We start from the raw sequence: 23,432 nt of genomic DNA, 5'->3' as shown, positions 1-23,432 counted from the left end.
GCTTGGCAACCAGACATCAGCTTTTGGTTGCCGAAATTGACAATACGGTTGCCATGTTTTAAACTGCCTTCATTTTTAGTAATTCATTTCTTATGTAACTATACCATACATTTTAATAACGAAACAATGAAATAATTAGCCTGGGAAAACCCTGATGAACTTCCGGCAAATTTGAGATTTGCTCTGCAAGTGCGTCTGGCCAAGAGCTCATTCAAGCCCATTTACCAATGTCCCCAAAATCGAGGCACCAATCACAACCGTTGAGGCGGGCTTTACGCGACGACGATAGCGCAGCGACGGCGAGCAGCTTTTTGTTTACATTCAACATGCAGGCTACCGAAGCGCAGCGTCACCAGGATCGTTGGTCTGATTGGTTGAAGGACTATCCAATTGCGCCCAGAGGCATTTGAGCGGCGTCCGTTGGTGACGCCCCTTTGGAAATGGGCTGTGAATGAACCTTTCCCAGACCCTTCTCAGTTACAACTGAGAAGGGTCTGGTGTCAGCCCGGCTATGAGATAATGGCTTGCAATATAATTCCCCATCCCTCTCAAATAGGGGTGCAGCGGATCACAAAACTCACGGATCAGATCACGGTTTTGTGTCACGGATCGGATTTTTACATGCGGTGTTAACGTCAACAGAAAATTGCGTTGCCTGTATCTTTTCACAGCAAAACGCGCGTTTGTGGAAAGCGAACGCACAACGTGGAAGGGGAGGAAGGATGTTGGGATCCGGCTCGAAGGACCAAGTTGTTAGGATAATTATTTATCAAGGAATGGACAGAATCACTGAAATTGTCTCAAAGTTTGTTTACTTGCAAGCAGTTTTGGGGAAGTTACTTTTAAAAAGTAGTGTTTGCTCGTTACTCGTTACTTCTTAAAAAAGTAATCTGTTACTTTACTTAGTTACCCCCTATGGAAAGTAACTTTTTACTTTACTCGTTACTTTTACGTTACTTTTAAAAGCAGGCGTCTCTGGCAGAGACTGAAGTTAATTATACAAAAACTATCTTTTCCCATGAAGCCGATCTCTGGTGTATCAGTGAAGTGTCTGAACTACCCTGCAGACTGGATTCTCTACTCACAGAGTGACGGCTGATTCATTATGAACAAGTCCAGTGCGGGTTGAATGCACATCAGCAGGTCATTGGCGTTACACGGTGTTAGTGTATACTATGTAATGTCTGTATCGACTTGTACCGGGGTCCGTGCATTGTCGTAGACACATGCAGCCTCTTTTCTGGAAATCCTTGCGTGTCCGTGCGACCAACACAAGTCCACAGCGGTCCGCTGCGTGTATGTATGAGCCCATCTCCACCATATATATATATTAAAAAGAAAAACACAAATATTGAACAGGTGGTTGCCAAAGGGGGCAACCAGAGACCACGAAACGGTTGCCAGTCGACTCAATCTAGTTGCCAAGGGCAACCAGGCAACCATTACTGTCGAGCCCTGGAACAGATAATCCACTCTGAACAAATATGAGCAGCATCTGAATTTTGGCAGTCACAGATGTGTGTGGGTTTTTACCCGCGTACCTGATTGACACAGTTTCCCAAAGTGCCGTCCCACTTCTTCTCATAACTCGTCCTCATTCAGTCAAATCAGAACACAAAGACATCACACACACACACACACACACACTGCTGACTCACTCTTTACAGTGGTGGCAAGTTCTCCAATGGAAGACAAAACGTCCATAAACCTGTTCAGAAAACAAGTTGTTCCTTATAACTTCGGGTCTTGCCTTTTACTACCCAGACTGTCCTTCTGTATCTCAGTAATCAAGGTTACTATTGTCTGTACGCTGTGAACAGGACCTGCTAGAGACCAAAGCAGCAGGACGTCCCATGAGACACAAATGCCAGAATGTAAAATAGGCTTCAGGGTGCAAAAAGGAAAAGCGGCTCGAAATAATGACTTTTATAATAATACAGTATTTGTGTTAAAAAGAGAAACTCTGTGCTGTGGAAATGTACATTATGCTAATTTTACCACATTAGCTATAATTGTATATTCGCTCTCTTGGCCATCATGGCCCTCAGCTATTATGTGAGACTGAATACTGGCTTTTAAACTGTATAGGTAATTATTGCCTTCTTGCAATTATGTGAGACATGATTACCATCTATAATCAGCAAATTTTAAAAGGTTACAAAATGATTCAGTGTGCATACAGTACAGCTTATTTTTTGCATCACTGCGTCAGATTGGCTTTGACAGTGGTGGTGGTGTTGAGGAGTAACTGCAGCATCTGTCGGCCATGTTAAAGCTCTGACTGTTCCATTACTATCCTTTTTAAATGTGATAATCAGAGGAGTGTGTTGAGTGTCCATGCAGCTGTGAGGACATAAACAGAGCATCAGTGTGCAGCTCTCCAGCAGCATGGACGCCCCCCCACACTGAGAGATCCTAACCACTGGGTGCTTAACACAGTCCGCAGTCTGTACAACCCCCCTCCTAAATCTTCTGTCAGGTTTTCATGGCACAAAATAATCATTGTAGAATCCGTTGTTGAAATCCCGCTTCTGAGCGCATCCTGTCTCTCAGGGCATTGTTGTCTGAGCTTCCTGGAGGCGGTGGTTGTATAGAAAGCCGAGGATTGTGGATGTTATACGCGCAATACACTGAGGATAATTGTGTCAGTGTGCGTGATCCATACTAAAGCTCTGTGCCACCCCTTCTCTTCTTATTCAGCCTGCATAACAGTCCGTCTGTCTGACTGATTGATTGAAGCTAGAGCAGGGGTGTCCACACTTCCCACAGGCCAATTATTATTATTATATATTATAACAATGTATCTGAATGTAGTTTTTACAATTAGAATTATAATAATCTATTGTCAATGCCACAAAGCTCTGAGTTTGTTCCATGTTGTGTAACTGCAGCCACATATTCGCCTTTCTAACTCAGTGACACACCCGCTGAGATGCCTACTCTGGTTAATGGAGCTCTATACTGTGGAACGTGAGGTTGGCGGCTCCAGTGGCCAGGTCTGGCGATGTCCCATCTAAAGCTGCTGGCTAAAGATAACCGTAAATACAGTAAGATCATACTTCACGTAGGTGGTAATGATACCCGATTACACAAATCGGAGACACTAAAATTAATGTTAAGTCACTTTGTGCTTATGCAAAGACAATGTCGGACACAGTCGTTTTCTCTGGACCCCTGCCAAACCTGATCAGCGATGACATGTACAGCCGCAGGTCATCGTTCCACCGCTGGTTGTCGGGGTGGTGCCCAGCTAATGATGTGGGCTACATAGATAACTGGAAGGCGTTCTGGGGAAAGCCTGGTCTGATTAGGAGAGACGGCATTCATCCCACTCTGGACGGAGCTGCTCTCATATCAAAATGGTTTAGGAAAATCAAATCGAAAAAGAGGAACATGATGTACCGGGTGCATGTGCCCCTCACAAAATCATCATGGACTGTTTCATCATCTATGCCTTAATTCTGCCCAACATTATTTTTGAAATAAAACGGGAATATGTTTTTAGTGATAAATGAAATGATTAAAAAAAAAAAGAAAATAGAAGAGGATAAAAAGCGCCTGTAGGTGAATCAGTTAACCATCCATTACATTTCCTCTGGAGACAGGTCTGTTTACAACCTGTCTTATCGTCTGACTGCTAATGTGTCTTGCTCCGTTGGTGAGTACAATGTTATCATAATCAATACAAATGCCCCAATCACCAGAGGAAGGAATTCTCCTTTACTGTGTGTTGGCTGTCTTGTCTCCAAGAGAAAGCGTGCCATATTTCCCTCCTGGCTCCTGTTCTGGATTCAGCTGCTGCACTCTTTGACATGTTTGTGAAGTTACTGACTGTGTAGGATGTAGCAGTGCTGCAGTCCACTGTCCACGGACTGGGGTCAGCCAGTCTGGGAATGCCACCACTGGGTTTCTTTCCATCTCTTTGTCCGGCCATCCATCTCAATCTATCTTCTATTTTTTTCTATCACCTCATGTCTCTTAACCCTTGTGTTGTCATCCCGTAGACCGTGAACTTGTTCTCCTTCTGGGTCAAAACTGCAAATTAACTCTTGGCTCTTTTTCCAACGTTTTTTGACGCTTTTTGAAACGTTTTTGTCACTTTTTTCGACGCTTATACATGGTTAATAAACATAATTTAAATGACATAATACCTATTTTTTTGTTTAGAAAAAGAAATTGTGGATTATTTTGACTGATAGTTAAGATCAGAGGATGTTGAGGGGATCACAGTTTATTTCAAATGCTATAAAATTGAAAAAAAAAAAAAAAATTCAATGTAAGTAATCATTTTACCTGCCAAGAATGTTACATGGCTTCCATACAACGTACATCCACGCATTCATGTTATTTTGGGGCAATTTGGTTCAAAGAAACCCATAATTCAGATATAACAATGGGTCAAATTTGACCCGAGGACAACACAAGGGCTAAATCCATCTTTATTTCTGTCTCTTTGCTCCTTCTGTCTGTATCTCCGCAGCTCTGTAGGGTTTGTTAATGGCAGCCGCGCTACAGACTCTCAAACTGACACAGAAAATCTCTTTGAATGTTTTCCATCCCTCGCTCTCTGCTTGTCAGAATGACTGACTGCTGGATGCTCCCTGCCCATCAACTCTGAAATGGGATCCATTCTGCAGGCGACACACAACAATTCTTACTGAGAAACTACTTTCAACTCTCCCGGAGACAAACTAGAAAACAGCTAAAAGTCTGGATGACGGGGCTGAAATGAAATTTAGGACCGGAGCTTCTAAGAAAGACAAACAAATTGCAGCAATTACACGCACCACCTCCGAAAGAGTCGGCAGGATGGTATTTCAATCTGTTCTCGTCTCTGAACTAAGATACCAACCCCCGCCCCCCACCACCACCACCACACACATACACACACACACACACACACACACACACACACACACACACACACACACACACACACTGTTTTACTGCTAACAAGTTCAGTAGAGCTGCACGCTGTGGCTGCACTTCTCTTTCTCTTTCTCACACACTTACTCTCCATCGCTTTCACACTCACCCCATTCATCTCCCATCCCAATTATCTCCTCTGTCACACGGTTCCTGTTAAAAGTGCTGAGGTGTGTGTGTGTGTGTGTGGTTTGTATTTTTATATTTGTCTATTTTTTATAGCAGAAGGCAGGTGAGAAAGTCACTGGAGCTGCAGCGATGCTGTTAATGAGGGTTCCACCTTGTTCCGCCCAAGTTTGCGCGAAGATGGCGGCTGAAAGCGAAATATCTTTGCGTAAAATGTCCTTCTTAGTAACTTGCAAACGTGATGAATGTTATTTCACCTGCAGGCACATGGAGCTTGGCATTGGGTTCATTACAGCCCCTAACACATAAGTTATGAAAGAATATGAGAGCCATACCAGATGTAGGGCTACTTGTAAACTGTAATGTATAGTTAGTCATGAGGCAGGGGCTAGAGGAACGCACACAGACGGTTAAAGAAAACAAAGCGTTAAAATGGCTGCTGTAGTAAACCTCATGTACTGTAGGTGTCTACTATACATATCTCATTCTGGACCAGAGGTTTACAGTCAATCAATCAATCAAGCTTTATTTATAGAGCACTTTAAAACAACCAAAGTTGACAAAAGTGCTGTGCAGAAGAATACATAAAAGACATAAAGTACATAACTCACACAGGCATAAAATACAAATAAAATACAGATAGAACAAGTTAAGAGACATAAAACACGAGAAGACACACAATGAAACAATACAATCTAAATGTTGAGCCAAGCTGTAAAACCTGAAGGGGGACGCAAAGGGAGAGTTGTTAGGCAAAGAAAGATTGGCCTGCTTGCCGCAGAGGTGGCTGTGACACAGATCATAGAGGCAATTAAGGTATTTCAGCTACTTCTTCTCAGAGTCCTAACTCAGTCAAATTAGAATACACACACACACACACACACACACACACACACACAGACACACATACTTTCTGAGGATATCATTATCTCCAATGTCCATTGGGGAATAAACGTTCATAAATCCACTTATAAATCATTCAAAAGATCTCCAGAATTTGTCTGAGAAGCATTGCATTTTAAAGTTTTCTTGAGTACCACAGTGGTGTTATTATGGAACCCACGCCCTTCAACAGCATTCACACGCTACTATTGGCCAGGCGTCCATGCTTACGCATGGTAACAGAACCCGATATGTTCAGGTCCTATCCCCTGACCAGTCGGCTATCCTAACCTTTACCACTCAAGGTCAATGTCTAACCCCAACCAATCGGGCTGCTTCGTAGGGCGGGACTTGCCTAGAAGTTGCGTGGGATCCATAATAACGCATCACAGTGATCCAATGATAGTTGTCCGTACATCCCTGAGTGCAAACAGGAGCTGCTAATAGATCATTTAGCATAGTTTTAATGGTGCCAATTTGACAAAAATGTGTGTTGTCAACGTGTAGCCCACAGCTAACTACCTGAATCCATAGCAACATTATAATTCCTCCAAAACCTTAAGCAGGATTATCCTCATAAATAGAAGTAACCCTGGACATAAAATTTAAAGGACAATTCCGGCGCAAAATGAACCTAGGGGTTAATAACACATGTGTACCGAGTCGACCATTCTCTGGGATATGTACAGACGAGAAAAGATAGTTTATAAAGACATTACCTTCGCGTATACAGGCAGGTGCCAACAGTCACGACCAGTCAAACCACAAACGCCCTGCTAGAGCTATGTTACTGGTTACTGGTTACACGGCGTTCGTGGTTCGACTGGTCATGACTGTTTTCCCAAGATGGCGCCTGCCTATATATGTGAACGGTACTGTCTTTATAAACTATCTTTTTAATAAACTGTCTGTACACTAACAAAGTTCTCAATGCTTCAGTTTACATGTAGGGACCCTCATTATGCTACCATGGAAATGTGGTGATATTTTGTGCCTTGTTAGTGGTATACAAATAGCGATTTCTTTTTACTCTACCAGTGCCCTGAAAGCCTAGCATTAAGCTAATCAGCGGTTCGCGCTAGCTTGTTTCAAGCTAGGGACTCATTCGATTAGCATGAAAACATATCCCAGAGAACGGTCGACTCGGTACACATGTGTTATTAACCCCTAGGTTCATTTTGCGCCGGAATTGTTCTTTAAGTCAAGAACAAACTGCTGACTGACCACTTCTATGTTTTTTGTTGGGTTTTTTTTTTAAAGATTTTTTGGGGGCATTTTAGGCCTTTATTTTTATAGGACAGCTTAGACTTGAAAGGGAAGAGAGAGGGGGAATGAAATGCAGAAAAGGACCGCAGGTCGGCGTTGAACCCACAGCCGCTGCGTTGAGGAGTAAACCTCTATATATGGGTGCCCGCTCTACCAGGTGAACTACCTAGGCGCCCGCATGTTGTTTTTTTTACAATTAGCAGTAGCAGCTCGCTATCTGAGACCATAAGAGTTTCTAATGTAATAGTTGTGTCTCTTTGAGCCAATGTGGGGATTAATCAGCCCTTAACCAAATCAGCCCTGCGTTAAAACAACTCAGCTGCCTGCGTTATTTAAGATAGCAATGAGACATGACCAAGACATCTAGTTGTAGTAACAGGTATGAGTTTAAACACTGAACAATGGTTTATAATACAGACAGCTTAATTTTATTTTTTATCATGGCGACAGCTATTGTATCTTTCGCCATGGCGATAGCAAGATAAACAGCAGAAAGACAGTGTTCAAGTTACAAAGTAATCCACCAGGACTGTGGCTTGGTTGTATGTGATTGGCCAACGCAGCGCCTTACCAGATGACGTAGCGTTGCAGCAAAAGCTGAGCCTGGTTTAACTTCTTTTCCGGACAACCTTGTGTTGTTTGATGGAGCCTCAGCGTTGAACTGGCTCAGTTCAAATAGATGAGAGGGCTGCGTTTTTCACACAGGGCTGCTGCTGGTCTGAACACAGCCTCAGCGTATCACATCACCTGCGCCGACATGAACTCATCCATGAACTCCAACAACCACGGCTGATAGACGGCCTTTTGTACACCTTTGCTTTTTGAAGCGTGAAGGCTTCCGTAGCTGCAATACTACCGCAAGGGAAGCTCAGCGTCCCCTAAAATGTCAAAAAAATGGTCAAATATGTACTATTTTGTTAACATTTTATTGACTAAAAATGCGTTAGAATACGTTCATTACGACTTCGTTCAGAATTAGCTGACTCAATTTCCTTCTCATACATTCCCGTAGTGTTACAGTGCATTTCTCTGTTGAAGCTTAGCGTCCATTGACTTCAATGGGGATGATGTGAACAGTTTTTTTAAGTGCTTTGAAACTGTCGGTCATTGGATAAATGCTGCGATTATGTCCCGCCCACGGACGCTCAGCGTCTCTGGGGGTGAATAGAGCAGTGGGCTGGCCTGGACGCTGGGCTTCTGTGTGATGATTGGAGGGTCTGTCGAAAGACTGCATCTCCTTTTAATTGAGAGCAATTTTGTACTATGAAAAGTCGCCGAAGCTGTTCGAGCAGAGCAAGAGCTCAGCTCAGTCCCAGCGTGTTGTTGAAAGACAAACTGCTGCAACCTATTTCTTGGTATTTACTTGGCGAAATTGCTAGCCAATTTTCATCATACATTTCATACAATTATACACCACATTCCTTGTTTCAGTTTAACCTAATTCCCACATTTCCTCCTTCGAGTTTAATATCGTTTTGTTAGAGCGTTTGGTCATTCATTCGTTTATACAGTAGGCTAGGCTAGTGTTGTAGGGATGAACTAGCCAGCTAGCAAACTGCACACGATGGCAGGCAATGCTAATATTGTCGACCTGATTTTGGCGAAGCCGTTTGAAAGTCTTCCTTATGAGAAACTTAGAATTAAACAGCAGGGTTAGATCAACACCTAAGATTGATTTAGTGCAGAAGATAGGGCAAAGTAACAGGTCTGTTCAGCTCTACTAGTATGACAAAGTTAGCTGGCTGACTGGAAGTGCTGTGACAAAGAAAATATACTGCTGGCCATGCCCATGCCTCTTGATGAAACAATAATAATATAACAATATAATAAATTATTATTATAATAATTATTATTATTATATTGTTATTATTATATATTATTATATAATATATATTATTATACTATTGTTATAAATAAATGGACAATTGGTATGATATAGGCCGAAAATGAGCTTCCCTCTTTGAAAGACCAGCAGCTGTCACTGGATTCAACCCATCCTTGAGCAACTGCTAAAAACAGCTTTGCTTGATTTCAGTAAAAGTGACTGCACAGGGAATGCTCACACTTTTACAAGCAGGTATGTCGTTATGTCTTCCTCTCTCTCTGGTCTCTTCAAAAGATGAGTGTGTTTGAAATACAGAGACTATTTTTCTCTTAAGTGGCTTTATTGATCTTTTTCAGGGATCTTTTTTGTTAGTCTAAAGTCAAAATAAGTATTAGCAATACATTTTCCTTCTTTCCCATCTTAATAATCTCTTGTCTTCACGTCTTCCTATAACACATTTGAGTTCTCCTTCTGCACTGCCTGAGGCTATTAATGGGAGTCTGTGCTCCACAGCTATTCAGCTATTCAAATGTCACTTACTAAGGAGAAGTTTAAATTAAGAGTTTCCTCAAACGCACATCCAGAAAGTTTGCTTGTTGTCCCCCGGGAGAAGTGTTTCTCCTCTCATCTCATTAGTGTACGGTACGCCTCTGCAGCTTTTATTAATGACTCTCTGGTTTCTTGTTATGTGATATATTCAACTCACTAATATCTTGTTCTGTTCATCTCCCTGATGTTTTCTTAATAGCCTACTGCTCTTCCCATCATAACAAATTTAGAAGGAGTTATCAAAGCCAACGTCAAGGTTCATCTCTGACCTTTCTGGCGCCCCACACCAGACACCTCCGTCTGTCTCCTCACTTCATTTTAACAGATTCCGCTCAGACATCTTCAGTGTCAAAAAACATACAGCAAGATAAAACAGTTAGGAAATAACAGAAAATTATATCAGACAGACAACTGCAAATCTGAAAGAAAGAGAAACAAAGATGAAAAGAGAAAAGAAATGAGCTAATGGGAGGCTCTGAACGATCAAAGCGGTGTCTGATGGGAAAAAAGTTTGGCTTTAAATTAATAATCAGATTGTCTGGATTGAGGCACAGGTTTTGGGGTTTAACCACATGGACTCATGCAGTGTTTCATTTGCACAACAAAAAGATATTTTAGTGGACAAACCTCCCCTCTAGTTTAGTGACAACTCAGCCCATTCTCACTTCCAACTCGTCAAATACTGACGCTTGGTCAGCGTCAGATAGCGACGCAAAAATCCCTCTTTAGCGTCTGTATGGAACGCACCAGGCAGAGCAGCAGCTCAACCGCGGCGCTCTAAGATGACGTAGTATTAAGAGAGACAAGAGTAGAGAGTATTATGTAGAGAGACAACAGTAAAGAGTATTATGTAGAGAGACATTGGTAGAGAGTAGTATGTAGAGAGACAACAGTAGAGAGTAGTATGTAGAGAGACAACAGTAGAGAGTAGTATGTAGAGAGACAACCGTAGAGAGACAATAGTAGAGAGTAGTATGTAGAGAGACAATAGTAGAGAGTAGTATGTAGAGAGACAACCGTAGAGAGTAGTATGTAGAGAGACAACCGTAGAGAGTAGTATGTAGAGAGACAACCGTAGAGAGTAGTATGAAGAGAGACAACAGTAGAGTATTATGAAGAGAGACAACAGTAGAGTAGTATGTAGAAAAACAACAGCAGAGAGTAGTATGTAGAGAGACAACCGTAGAGAGTAGTATGTAAAGAGACAACGGTAGAGAGTAGTATGTAGAGAGACAACCGTAGAGAGTAGTATGAAGAGAGACAACAGTAGAGAGTAGTATTAAGAGAGACAAGAGTAGAGAGTAGTATGTAGAGAGACAACAGTAAAGAGTACTATGTAGAGAGACATTGGTAGAGAGTAGTATGTAGAGAGACAACAGTAGAGAGTAGTATGTAGAGAGACAACAGTAGAGAGTAGTATGTAGAGAGACAACCGTAGAGAGACAATAGTAGAGAGTAGTATGTAGAGAGACAATAGTAGAGAGTAGTATGTAGAGAGACAACCGTAGAGAGTAGTATGTAGAGAGACAACCGTAGAGAGTAGTATGTAGAGAGGCAACAGTAGAGAGTAGTATGTAGAGAGACAACGGTAGAGAGACAACAGTAGAGAGTCGTATGTAGAGAGACAACGGTAGAGAGTAGTATGAAGAGAGACAACAGTAGAGTATTATGAAGAGAGACAACAGTAGAGTAGTATGTAGAAAAACAACAGCAGAGAGTAGTATGTAGAGAGACAACCGTAGAGAGTAGTATGTAAAGAGACAACGGTAGAGAGTAGTATGTAGAGAGACAACCGTAGAGAGTAGTATGAAGAGAGACAACAGTAGAGAGTAGTATTAAGAGAGACAAGAGTAGAGAGTAGTATGTAGAGAGACAACAGTAAAGAGTACTATGTAGAGAGACATTGGTAGAGAGTAGTATGTAGAGAGACAACAGTAGAGAGTAATACGTAGAGAGACAACAGTAGAGAGTAGTATGTAGAGAGACAACCGTAGAGAGTAGTATGTAGAGAGACAATAGTAGAGAGTAGTATGTAGAGAGACAACCGTAGAGAGTAGTATGTAGAGAGACAGCCGTAGAGAGTAGTATGTAGAGAGACAACCGTAGAGAGTAGTATGAAGAGAGACAACGGTAGAGAGTAGTATGAAGAGAGATAACGGTAGAGAGACAACAGTAGAGAGTCGTATGTAAAGAGACAACGGTAGAGAGTAGTATGAAGAGAGACAACAGTAGAGTATTATGAAGAGCGACAACAGTAGAGTAGTATGTAGAGAGACAACAGCAGAGAGTAGTATGTAGAGAGACAACCGTAGAGAGTAGTATGTAGAGAGACAACGGTAGAGAGTAGTATGTAGAGAGACAACAGTAGAGAGTAGTATGAAAGAGACAACGGTAGAGAGTAGTATGTAGAGAGACAATAGTAGAGAGTAGTATGTAGAGAGACAACGGTAGAGAGTAGTATGTAGAGAGACAACAGTAGAGAGTAGTATGAAAGACCGAAAATCTGCATAAGGAGGATGGTTGGGGGGGGGGGATGGGTCAAACAGGAGACCATGGTTCGTGTCCCGTTCTTGTCCTGCGTGTCATTTAAACGGACATTTTGTAACCCCTCCCACCTTCTTTTCCTAACCCTAACTGTCCCACTCTTGTGCCACATGTCAGTTAAACGTACGTCCCGACCCAGAGCGTTTGGTTAACTAAAGTGACACCAAGAGTCCTGAACAAATGTGTGCCTGGGTAGCTCAGTTGGTAGAGCTCGCGACCATATAAAGAGGTTTATTTCTCGACGTAGAGGCCTACGTTTTCTGCATGTCTTCCCCTTCTCTCTCCCCTTTTATGCTGTCCTGGTGATTAAAGGTGAAAATGCCAACAAAATAATCTTTAAAAAAAAAAAAGACCAATCGCATCTAAATATGACGTTAAAGGAGACCTTTTTGCATCAATAACGAATGCCAAAGGCATCAAGCGTCGCTTTCTGACACAATGGGAGTGAGAATGTGTTGGACAACTACCTTCATTCACATATCATTTTGTTTTCCCTTTTCTATTCTTCGTGTTGTGATTTCTGTCATTATTTTTTTCATGTAGCATGACTGAATGTAATTCAAACTTCAAAGTCACAATTGTATTTTGTCATTCTCTCTCCCTCCCTTGTTCTGTTTCTAGCATGAATTGTGGAATGCTTGTCCACCCTGACAAGCCAGTAGAGGCTCTGAGCAGGTAATGATCCCTCGCATCACTGGAAGAGCTGCTTTGGCTTCACCTTCCCTATCCGCCTTAATGCTTTGAACACGAGTTTGCCAAAAGTTGTTGCATGCAGAATGTTAGCAGTGGGTAAGTTCAAAGAACAGTTCCACATGTGGTCGTGACTAGTCAGATTAGGGGATCAGTATCAATGTGTAGAAATAACACAGTAAAAACAACACATTGTAGTTTTAGAAAGATTGGGATATTTGGTGTGGTTTTGTTGACAGCAACTCATAAAACCACAAAAAATTATCTAACTTCAAACGCCCTTACTGTATTGTAAAATGTTCCACGTATATCACTGATGAAAGACACAAGCTACAACGCATTGGTCTCACAGTAAAGTTGTTTTGTATACTACCAGAGTTGCTGGAGTTTTACCTCTTCAGACTGTTTACCTTCCCCGTGCACCTTGGAAGTACTTATTCTATGTACGTAATCCTCAAAAGGTTGTAAAGCGACTGCATAGGGATGCTGGAGGCTTCTTACGGAAAAGCTTAGTGCTAAGTCCTTGTGATAGAAACATTTTATTATTATTATTTTATTATTACTTAACGCTTTGCTTCGCTATAGCTAATAAGTTTCATCTCTGTATGGCTTGTCCAAGTTTGTTCACAATGCGCTTTTGCTGCGAGCTCCCAGTGCAAGGAGGCCAGTTTTACGACAGGGAATACACTCAGTTACCGAGATGGTTTTCTTTCAGGGTTTGGCTCCTTGCACACTGGGCTCAGCTGTACAACTAACCGAGCTAACTAGCTAACGGCAGCTAACTACAGTTAGCAGTTACTTTAGCAACAACTAGCCTAAAGCTAATGGTATCTGTCCAAAACTCCGTAAATCACCTTGGTACCGTATTCACTGTCATCAAACTGGTCTTAAAGCCGATAATCGTCCGTCGGACAGTCTGGCGAGGTCAGCCTGAGGAGCCGTTGGCCCTCATTTGGGCCGATATGACATGTTGAATCGGAAGGCGGGCAGTCGGACTCAATGGCCAATCTGATTGGTGGAGCGCTAACCTGGAAATGACGAGCGGGATGAGTGTGACTAACGGCTCTCAAAATCTGACAAATCTTGTAAACTGACCTCTGTCGATCTGAAATGAAGACAGATTCAGCAACTGCACGGCCTATTTCTCTCTTAAAATGTTTTCAGAAACACGTTTCGGTGAATTATCTTCGTAAAATATGAGATTGTATTCTGAACAAGCTGCCATTATACCCGGTTGTAAAATCCGGGAGCAGCCAGACTCACGTGATGCGTTCGTCCAATCAGCTGCCGGTTTTCATTTTTTGGGCAACAATACAGATTAGCACCGCCTGCTGTTGTGGAGATGTATTATGTCTTGCGCACGCACAGAACGTACGCTAAAGTCGGCGTCGCTTTGGTGTGTTCCGAGGCTTTTGACCAACTCGGGGTGACGGTCAGTCCGACTGCCTTTTCTGCCGAAGGTCGGCCGTCGGGTTGGTGTGTCAGAGCCATTACAACATTCTTGACATCTTGATGACAAGTCCAAATGGTTCCACTTTACTTGAGGTCAAGGTAAATATTCATGACACAAATATAATGCTCTGATAACAGTTAAAAGTTAAAACCAACCTCTTAAAGACAGCTTAATGTGATGTTAACACATGAAGCTAAATGTTTTTTTTTAAAGTTTGATTATTAGGACTGCTATGACATATTTATGACAGGTTATGTTGTTTTAAAGACTCCTTCATGTTCATGACTTGTGTCATGCCAGGTAATGACAGTGTTATGTCAGTCTCATGCACACCCCTTCAAACAAAGTGTTACCGCTTCCTCTAAAAAAAACATTATCGTATCATATAGTAACCTATAGTTCAGTTGTAGCTTCTTGACAATGGGCCTCTGAACATTTGGTGTATCTAGAGTTGACTTCTATTGTTTTTTATATTAATAGAGACAATTACGAGAAAAAATATAAGGGACATTTAAGAAACTGTTGCTGCAATGAGGCCCATTGTTTTTATGGTATACGGTGTGATATTATAGAGACTCTCAGCAGCTGCTTATAATGATGGGACCCAGAACCCACTCAGTGACTCCAGAATGTTCTGTTTATTCAGTGTGCTGTTCCTAGCCTGACAAGCCAGACCCACATTAAGATGTTGGGTCTGGGAACTCTCCATTGGCAGGGCTCAATCCGATGGGCGGGATAAACGGTTGTCTTTCAAATTCCCTCTGCACGCAATAGGATAGAGCTACAACCAACCAGAGCAACGCTAGTTGATAGATTCAACTTTTGCTGTATCCGGTCGGCAAAACTCTGAACACATCTTCCTTTTTTAAGAATGACTTCAGGGCCGTTCTTTGTTCTTTTCTCAAAGAAAAGCTGAACTCCAAGTCTTCCAGAGTCGCGGCCAAAGCCGATTCCAAAGACCGCTGTTCACCAGCAGCAGCAGCCATCTTCTTTGTTTTCAAGTAGCAGGGAATTCACGCGGAACCGTCGCAACTCTGCCGTCATTATGTTAAGCCCACCCACCAACTCTATACGCGATGTGATTGGCCTGATCAGAGTTTGGCTAGAGTTGCTAGACGACCCTGGCTGCAAATTACATTTGCTGCCGCTAGGGTGGTCTAGATTTCTAGACTATGCTGTTCCACCAGTGGATTTGACTTTGATCAGGTAACTGGTGAAACAGTTATTGGAAGACTTTCATCTATCTCTGTACTGGAAACACAGAGATGATATTGATCTTCTCAAACAATCAAGCTGTTCCGTTAAGTTTAGTAAATTTAAACTGGTGACTTCTCACTGTGCTGCCAATAAAAGCAAAGAATAACACACTTCTTCCAGCTTTGTCTTCAGCTCCATTCATCTTCAATCCAAGGCTTGAGAATTATTTTCCTTCTTCTTGTTCCTGCCTCTTGCTGTTACTAACACTAACTTTATTTCAGACTCTGTGTGAATTGCTTGATGAGCTGCTATGCAACACTAATGCACAAATGATATTCCGGGTGATTAATGTGTGTGCCATGGCTTGTGTCTCCAGCATACAGCGGGGAAAGTTAAAGTTTCCTCTCTGAATAATCACCCTGTGTGTTGATTTAATAGGAACTTGTATATTTCTACTGCCATCCAAATGAAGCAAATTCCCTTTTTTTACTTCTGCAGTGACTTGTATTACCTCTGAAATGATGAAATGAAACCATGTGTCAGGCTGACACTGTGACTACACACTGCTGAATGACAGGGTATTAAAGTCGAGGCCTAGTATTTTCTCCCAGTTAAAGCTTTGAACTGTCTCATAGTGAACTGTGACTCGCTGATCTAATCCAGAAACATAAAAGCAAGAGAATCCCATTACTGAGAAATATACCTAAAGTCATTCTCACAGCTTAAGCTATCATTCACCTAAGTATCTGTGTCATTTAGATTTAAAGATCTGTCTGCTCTTCATTTTCTTTTATCAAATGCATTTCACAAGACGGGGTCTTTGAAAGATGCTTACATTAGAGACAGAGCTTTATATTTTCATTTCCCGCATAAAGATTTTGTTATGTTAATGATTGACATGGCCAATTTCATTGAATTTTCAATGTGGGATCTTGTTTTATTTTTTATTTTTTTAAGATTTTTGTTGCCATTTCTGCCTTCAATCACTGTGACAGCTTAGACATGAATGGGAAGAGAGAGGGGGAAGACATGCAGGAAATTGCCGCAGGTCGGACATCTTTACAAACTGATGGGTCGTATTCTTCATCTCTGTTACTGGTTTTCTGCTCAGTTGTAACTTCACGTTGATCTGGTCCAAGTTGATTGACAAGTTAAGTTCATCCGATAGTGATCTTCTCTCAAACAGATTTAGTTTGAGAAAGATTTGACAGCCAGGAACAGTGTGGGATCCATGTCGTGGTTGCCTCAACTTTCCTTTCAGTTCACGTTCTCGTGTAGTCTGTCAGTCACCCATCACGGGCGAGATTTGGAGTGGAGAGTCCTATCTATTCATCCCATAGACTGAGCAGGCTGCCTGTTAATTAGTGTGTATGTGGAAGTGTCGGCCACTTAGCCTGAGCACCCTAAATCCCGTCCGTTCCCTGTAAATTGGCGAAACCAGGCTTTTACTTTGCCTCGCTGGCTCGACTCAGCAGTTCTGCTTCCAGCAACCTCCACAAATGAAAATCTCTATTTGCAATGCAGTCGTATTTATTGCAGAAAATGCAATTGCAAGCTACTCACACAATTTTAAGCATAAATAATTTTAAATAAAATTAATTAATTTTTATGTAGAGCTGGAGGGGCGGCGCCCTACACCCTCTTAGGCCCGGCCGCCATTGCAGAGAACAAAAAATGGCTATTTTAAATAGAGCGGAGTCATCAGTAACACTGGTGCTCAATATGCAGTGGAAGCCATACTGCAAACAAATGGATCGAGGTAAAAAACTCTCTGATCCTGCTCAGATGGCTGAAGAACAGCCTGCATGGCCAGCGCTCACACTAACCTGTTTCATCAGCAAGTCACTAAAGTGCGAGCAAACAGAGCGGTCGCAGGAGAGGGTTTATGGAGGAAATGTTAATAAGAAAACCACGCAACTGAAAGATGAAAAGGCAGACGAGAGAGACAGTGGGAAGGATTGGGAAGACCGAAAGAGAGAAAAACAGATTGGCTGTGTGTGTGTGTGTGTGTGTGTGTGTGTGTGTGTGTGTGTGTGTGTGTGTGGAGAGAGGGGAGTGAAGGCCTCCACCCAGCCCAGCTGAATAATATTTCATAATGAATATATTCTAACTCCTCTGGTTAAGTCAGTAAGGTTGCCTTTGTGCTGTGAATAGACATAGCGACATGGGCAGATACCACAAACACCTTAGAATACTCCATAATACCCTGCAGTAGCTACCAGCTGGGTGTAGCACATCATATTTGGATTTCGCTGAGACTTCTAGACTCGTTGGCCATTTAAGGCTGTTCCTCTTTGCTACATCATGCAGGTTTCTTGTTGGCTCTGCAGAAGGCCCTCTTCATGGATGAGAAGTTTACTCTCGTGTCACTGTAGGAAGTACGTTCTCTGTCAGCGTGTTCTCATTAACGGGTCCATATGTAGGGTTGGGCATTGTTTGGATTTTAACGATTCTGATTCCAATTGCGGTTCTTCCTTTTGATTCCGGTTCTCATCGATTCTCGATTCCGATTCTTTAAGAGCTGGAGTTGAAACAGGTCACATTTCCATAAGAGGAAAGTTTTATTTTGATTCAATGGGGGGTTGCAGTTTTACAGCTTTTCCAACGTAAAATAAAGCCAGACTAGAGCGCTGCTTACTGAGCTCCACAGCTGCAACACAACAAGAGCCTGGCCGCTACAGAAACCAAAACTTGCGCATGTTAAATTTGGAACCCGTGATCAGATTTAAAACCAAATCCTCCAAACGATTCCAATAAAGAAACGATTCCACTGTAATCGTAATTTTTGAAACGATTCCAAGTAGGAATCCGTTCTCGATGCCCAACCCTATCCATATGATATAGTACGAGAATGTTGTCTCACCAAAATGTATGATATCCTACAAAACTAGAAGGCCGCCGGCTGGTCACGTGACGCCAGCTACATTGGCCGGCTACAAGGCTTTGTGACGCTAAGTGGCAGTTGCTAGCCGAGCGGCAGTTGCTAGCTGTCCTTGGCCGACACTGAGCTCCGTGATGCGGGCTACAGAGCTCTGTCGTATCAGCAGCAGTTGGTGGTTTAGTTACCCGAGAATAGGTGACTTTGAGCCCGGTACAGAGCACCGCGAGCTGCTGGTCGTTTCGGCAGACATTACAGTCAAGTTTAGGCGACAAAAAGTGAGCGTTATGCGGCGACGATAGTTAACTTTAGGCACCAAAAAGACTAGTTAAGTTTAGGAAAAAGGTCGAGGTTTGGATTAAAACACTTCAGAGGAACATGCGTTTCCTGGGTGAAAGTCCTTTGTTTTCCCCGGGAAGCGATCTCCGCTCCCCAGCTTGGAACGCGCTGTGTGTTATTATCCACCCCGACCTCCTCCACGTTCCACAGTTTTCATACAGCAGCAGTCATTGTGGTGCATACAGCAATAACAAAAAGACATGGAATGCTTACAAATGCTCAGTGCTTAAAGGTGCTGTAGGTAGGATTGTGAAGATCCAGGACTTAGCCAAAAAATTTGAACATCGACAACTTCTGCCCCCTTTCCGCTAAAGGCCAAAACTGTCTCCTAAGCCCCTCCCCCCACAAGGGAGAATGAATGCGTGTGCATGAGCAGTGATTGACACACAGTTAGACACCGCCCCCCCCGGCCCTGATTGGTGCATCTGAACAGGAAGCGGTGGATTTTTGTAAATCCCACTACAGGCTGTAGGTGGAGCCAGAGGAGACAGTTATTTTTCTAAATGACCTGCTTCATGTAGTTCTACTGGAACATAGGGTCAGTTTCAAAAAATATGACAGAAAGTTAGTTTTATAAGTCTTAGCTACTGCACCTTTAACTTTTTGTAGCTATATGTACGTATGGTTAATGAAAACAGCCAGTTCGAGAAAGAGGAGTGCTGTCATTAGAACAATAGTAGCTTCTAGGGAGCCATTTGTCAGCTTTAGAATCGTGCCACATGTCTGTAAGATACTCTAAAAGGCTTAATTAACTTTAACTTCAATATGCTGCAGCTCCCTTAACTAATATGAGTAATTTGCACCCTATTAAGAGCTAAGTATTGAATTTGACAAGTTAACTTGCTTTAAGTGCTTTTGCTATACCTAAGGATGGATAAATGCTGTGAGTATCCAGTGCTCTACAGAGACTCCTTTTTAAAATGCATGGCACTCTGATATCCTGCCTCAAATACATTTTGTCTATGGGCATTGATGTTTCTATTTGAAATGTGAGTTTAGTCAACCTTTAATTAGCAGAGTTGGGGTTTTCCATTTGGCTTCAGGGGACTAAATGTTGCTCAGTGGGCTGAAGTATAGGAGATTACCAGAGCTGTCAGATTGGCATATTAAAGATCTGCTAATGCATTTCAATTATTTAAAAAATAATCTCAAAATGAAATAGCACACGTGGTGTCAACATAAAACACAGCACTTTCAAGCCGGAGAGCAAAAATACTTTCACCCAGGAAACGCTCGTTGGTTCCACGGAACCACTATCTTTTACCTAAACTTAACAAGTCGTTTTGGTGCCTAAACTTAACTGTCATCTCCACATGATGCTCACTTCTTCTGTCTAAACTCCACTACCACGGCCCCTGAAAGCACCGTCATCTGGCGGTGCCTGTAGCCGGCTCACAGTCACCTGTTGGCAGCTAAACAACAGCGCTGGTAGCCGGCGTCCTGGAGCTCTGTAGAGGCTAAATACAACCAGCAACTGAGCAGAAGTACCAAAAACCCCTGTGTTGTGTGCCGTCAATAATAATACCAACGTGGACAATGACATGCTTTGCTTCTATTTTGCTAACCTCAGGAGCCGAGATAGGGCTGTCAACATGTAGTAGTTTTAATTAACTTTTGTCCTTTTACTCGACTAGGGGACAGAAACTTTGAGCTGGTTAAATTTTTCAGGCCAAGTTGGCAGGCCATTTAAATTGGTTGGACGTAGAGGCATGTATCAGAGGTGACACCTAGAGAATAATAGCTGTGATTCATGCGACCGGCTCTCCTCCCTCAAATTCTCACTTTCTTTATATCTGTTTCTGCGTCTCTCGTCTCCGTCGCCTCCCTCTCTACTCATTCAAGCCACTCTACCCTTTCTCTCGTCTTCATCCTCCCTCTCTCTAATGGCCCTGACAGAGATAGTGTGTCATTAAGAGAGTGAAGATGAGATGTGGGGGTTGACTGATTGGCTGGCTGGATTGTCGTGGAGACAGATTCTGCCTTTGATATTAGCTCTCTGCTCTCTCATCTTGGTAGCACAATTGGTTACGATACCAGCACACACACATACATATGCATCCACCTGCACACATTTACATCACAGTTATTAGAACCAAATTCACTAATTTAACCAAGGAGACATGTACACCTTTGTATTGCAGTCACAATTGCTTTTGGACAAGTGAAAACATTTAAACTTCCACCCATGCATGTTCTGCCCATTATCTAAGTCCCAGTGCAAAACCTCCGGTATGCACAGGGACAGTTTGCCAGCAGAACTACCTGCAGAACGCAGGGATCCCAGTTTGAAGATGGTGGCACAGTGGCTCAGTGGTTAGCAATGCTAAACTGTACCATAGTGGCTACCCTACAGGCCAATAAGCCTATCATCAACGTTGTTGAGGTTGTTGTTTTGTTTTGTTTGTTTTTTTTGGGGGGGGGGTCTTTCAAAAAAGAGTTTTAAACAATAATTTAGCGGCCCCCCTGCAGTGACTCTGAGGACCCCCCCAGGGGTTGCGGACCCCCTTGAAGATCACTGATATAGAGCCGGATGTGTGACTGACTCTCTTTGTCTCTCTGTGTCTCTTGCCCTGTGGCAGGCCGGCTCCCAAGGCTTCGTCAGAGCAAGGCAGCAGCAGTGACAAGAAGGAGCGTCCCATGAGCACCATGAGCGAAGCGTCAAACTACACGGGTGGCTCCGACTACAGCACCTTCCCCGGCAGCCCGGCCACCACCGCCAACACCACCACCACCTCCACTTCATCCACACGGGTCAGTCTCCATCCATACAGGCCAGCTGCTCTGTTGAGTACTTTATTCCCAGTTCTAGATCAGGGCTAATAATAACATCACATTTATCAAGCATCATTAGCAGACAGAGGCTGACTATGGTGCATAAAGATGTCGGGTGAGATATTTTCACAGCTTAGGGTTATAAAAAAGAGGAGCCTGTTCTGATTATTTATGTAGCCGTGCTAGCAGTGTGTCACTAGGCATGGCAATGTCAGTCAGTCTGTAGGTCGGTCTGCCACTTTAGTCCAGACTGAAATATCAATGGCATTTAGATTTTCACTGTTTAGCAAGTGTTAGCATTCTAGCACACAAAGACTGCATCTACACTACTAGGTTTTAGTTTAAAAATGAATATCTTTTGCTACGTTTACGCCTCATGTCCACACTACTCCGGTGTTTCCGAGCCCCTTAAACAGAGAAATTTGGAAACAGTGCTGCCCCCGTTTTGGTTTGTAAACTCTGGGGTTGCTTAGAAGTCTGGACGGGCAGAAAAGGAGACTTTCGGAAACGAGGACGCACGTCAGTCACTCGGTTAGGTACGCTTGCATACCTTACAGTAAAAGTTCCAAATCCTTGCTCCTACTTTTCACCATTGTTGTTCTTTCTCCAGAGTATTTTCTGTATTTTCAACTTCCAACAGCAGAGTAACGTCAGACAATCTGCTTCCTGTTTACACCTGCACGCACACACCCAGTGTATGTGTGAATGGTCATGTGATGTGTGTTAATATAGACGAGATTGGTTCTGCTACTGGAGCTAAAACTCTTGTGTGGACGGAAATCTTATTTGTCTCAAAACGTCGCTTAAATATGACAACGTAGTAGTGTAGATGTAGCCCAAAGAAGGATGGTGAAAATGGCAAACATTTCCTCATAAACATCAGCATGGCTCGCTAACTCTAACTAAATAAAGACACAAGTTATTTTGAATGTCACCATAACCTACCATTCTACATTTTGTGCTATACTACTACACTGTACTCTGCCGCACGTCACTCTACTACACAGTACCGTTCTCCTAAAACACACAGATGATGTGACTCCATGGGATTTCCTTTTATTAAATCTGCAGAAAGTTAAGGGTAACACACCACCAGCGGATGTGTGTATGTGCAGTAAATCCACAAACCCACTAGCTGTTTTTCTGGAGTGTCAAAATGCGTCGATGCTGGGAAATCAGACATTGAATTCTGGCACATCAAAGTGTGTAAACTCTGCAGGGAAGCAGCATTTTATTACATTCAGCACATCCTGGGTACCGTAATCTTACCTTCTCTTTTCTGTAAGGCACGTCCAGAGTCAGATACATTTTAAAGGAATCGTTAGACATTTTGGGATGCACGCAAGGGGTCATAACTTCCTGGAGTCTCCGCTGGTTACAGGGCAATCGCTCAGAGTCTGCCTGCCGGCACCTAACCCTCCATAGAGTGATGAACTGTCATTTTGACACCAAGGTTTTTAAATAGAAACAAACAAGATATAGCATGTTAATTAGTAAGCTTTGGAAATGCTGGTAGGCAGATTTTTTAACCAACCATTTCCTGCTTTCATGAATAAGTGATGCTTATACTACTTAATACTATTTTGACTTCTGCTTACATTGGCCAGAAGAAAATGTTTCCCTACAATATCTTCTACTAACAACTACAGCATGATTAACATGTGTGTTTGTTAAGGTTAGGGAGAGATCATTGTCTTGGTTGAATTTTAAAAAAGTCCATGGTGACTTGAATCACAAGACAGGATGTTTACTTTTTAATATTTAACTAAAACCACGATCCTTCCCTATCCCTTTACCTAGTTGAGTCAAGTCATTTTGAATTACATGGCTCAAAATCACAAAATGTACGGTGGCCGACAGAGCCAAACACCCTGCAACTTAAGACAACACACACAAATAGACCAAACACAAGCAAATTAAGAAAAGAAATGCAACAAAAAAAGGGGGGAGAGAGAGAGACAGAGAGAGAGAGAGAGACAGAGAGA

General features: G+C 42.6%; 1 protein-coding gene across 4 annotated transcripts in view; it reads left to right on the top strand.

Moving 5' to 3' along the window:
• plekha5 (pleckstrin homology domain containing, family A member 5) overlaps positions 1-23,432 on the top strand; it is a 248,798-nt gene that overhangs the window by 145,474 nt on the left and 79,892 nt on the right. For 3 of the 4 annotated variants that reach the window (XM_078243203.1, XM_078243204.1, XM_078243206.1), the window contains exons 5-6: positions 12,740-12,793; positions 21,255-21,426. In XM_078243203.1, the coding sequence (XP_078099329.1) occupies positions 12,740-12,793; positions 21,255-21,426 (226 nt within the window). The remainder of the gene's footprint in view (positions 1-12,739; positions 12,794-21,254; positions 21,427-23,432) is intronic. The other variant, XM_078243205.1, reaches the window with a different exon arrangement.

This window comes from Sander vitreus, chromosome 23, assembly GCF_031162955.1.
Source record: "Sander vitreus isolate 19-12246 chromosome 23, sanVit1, whole genome shotgun sequence".
NCBI classification, from domain to species: Eukaryota; Metazoa; Chordata; class Actinopteri; order Perciformes; family Percidae; genus Sander; species Sander vitreus.
This window is presented reverse-complemented; position numbering and strand designations above follow the sequence as displayed.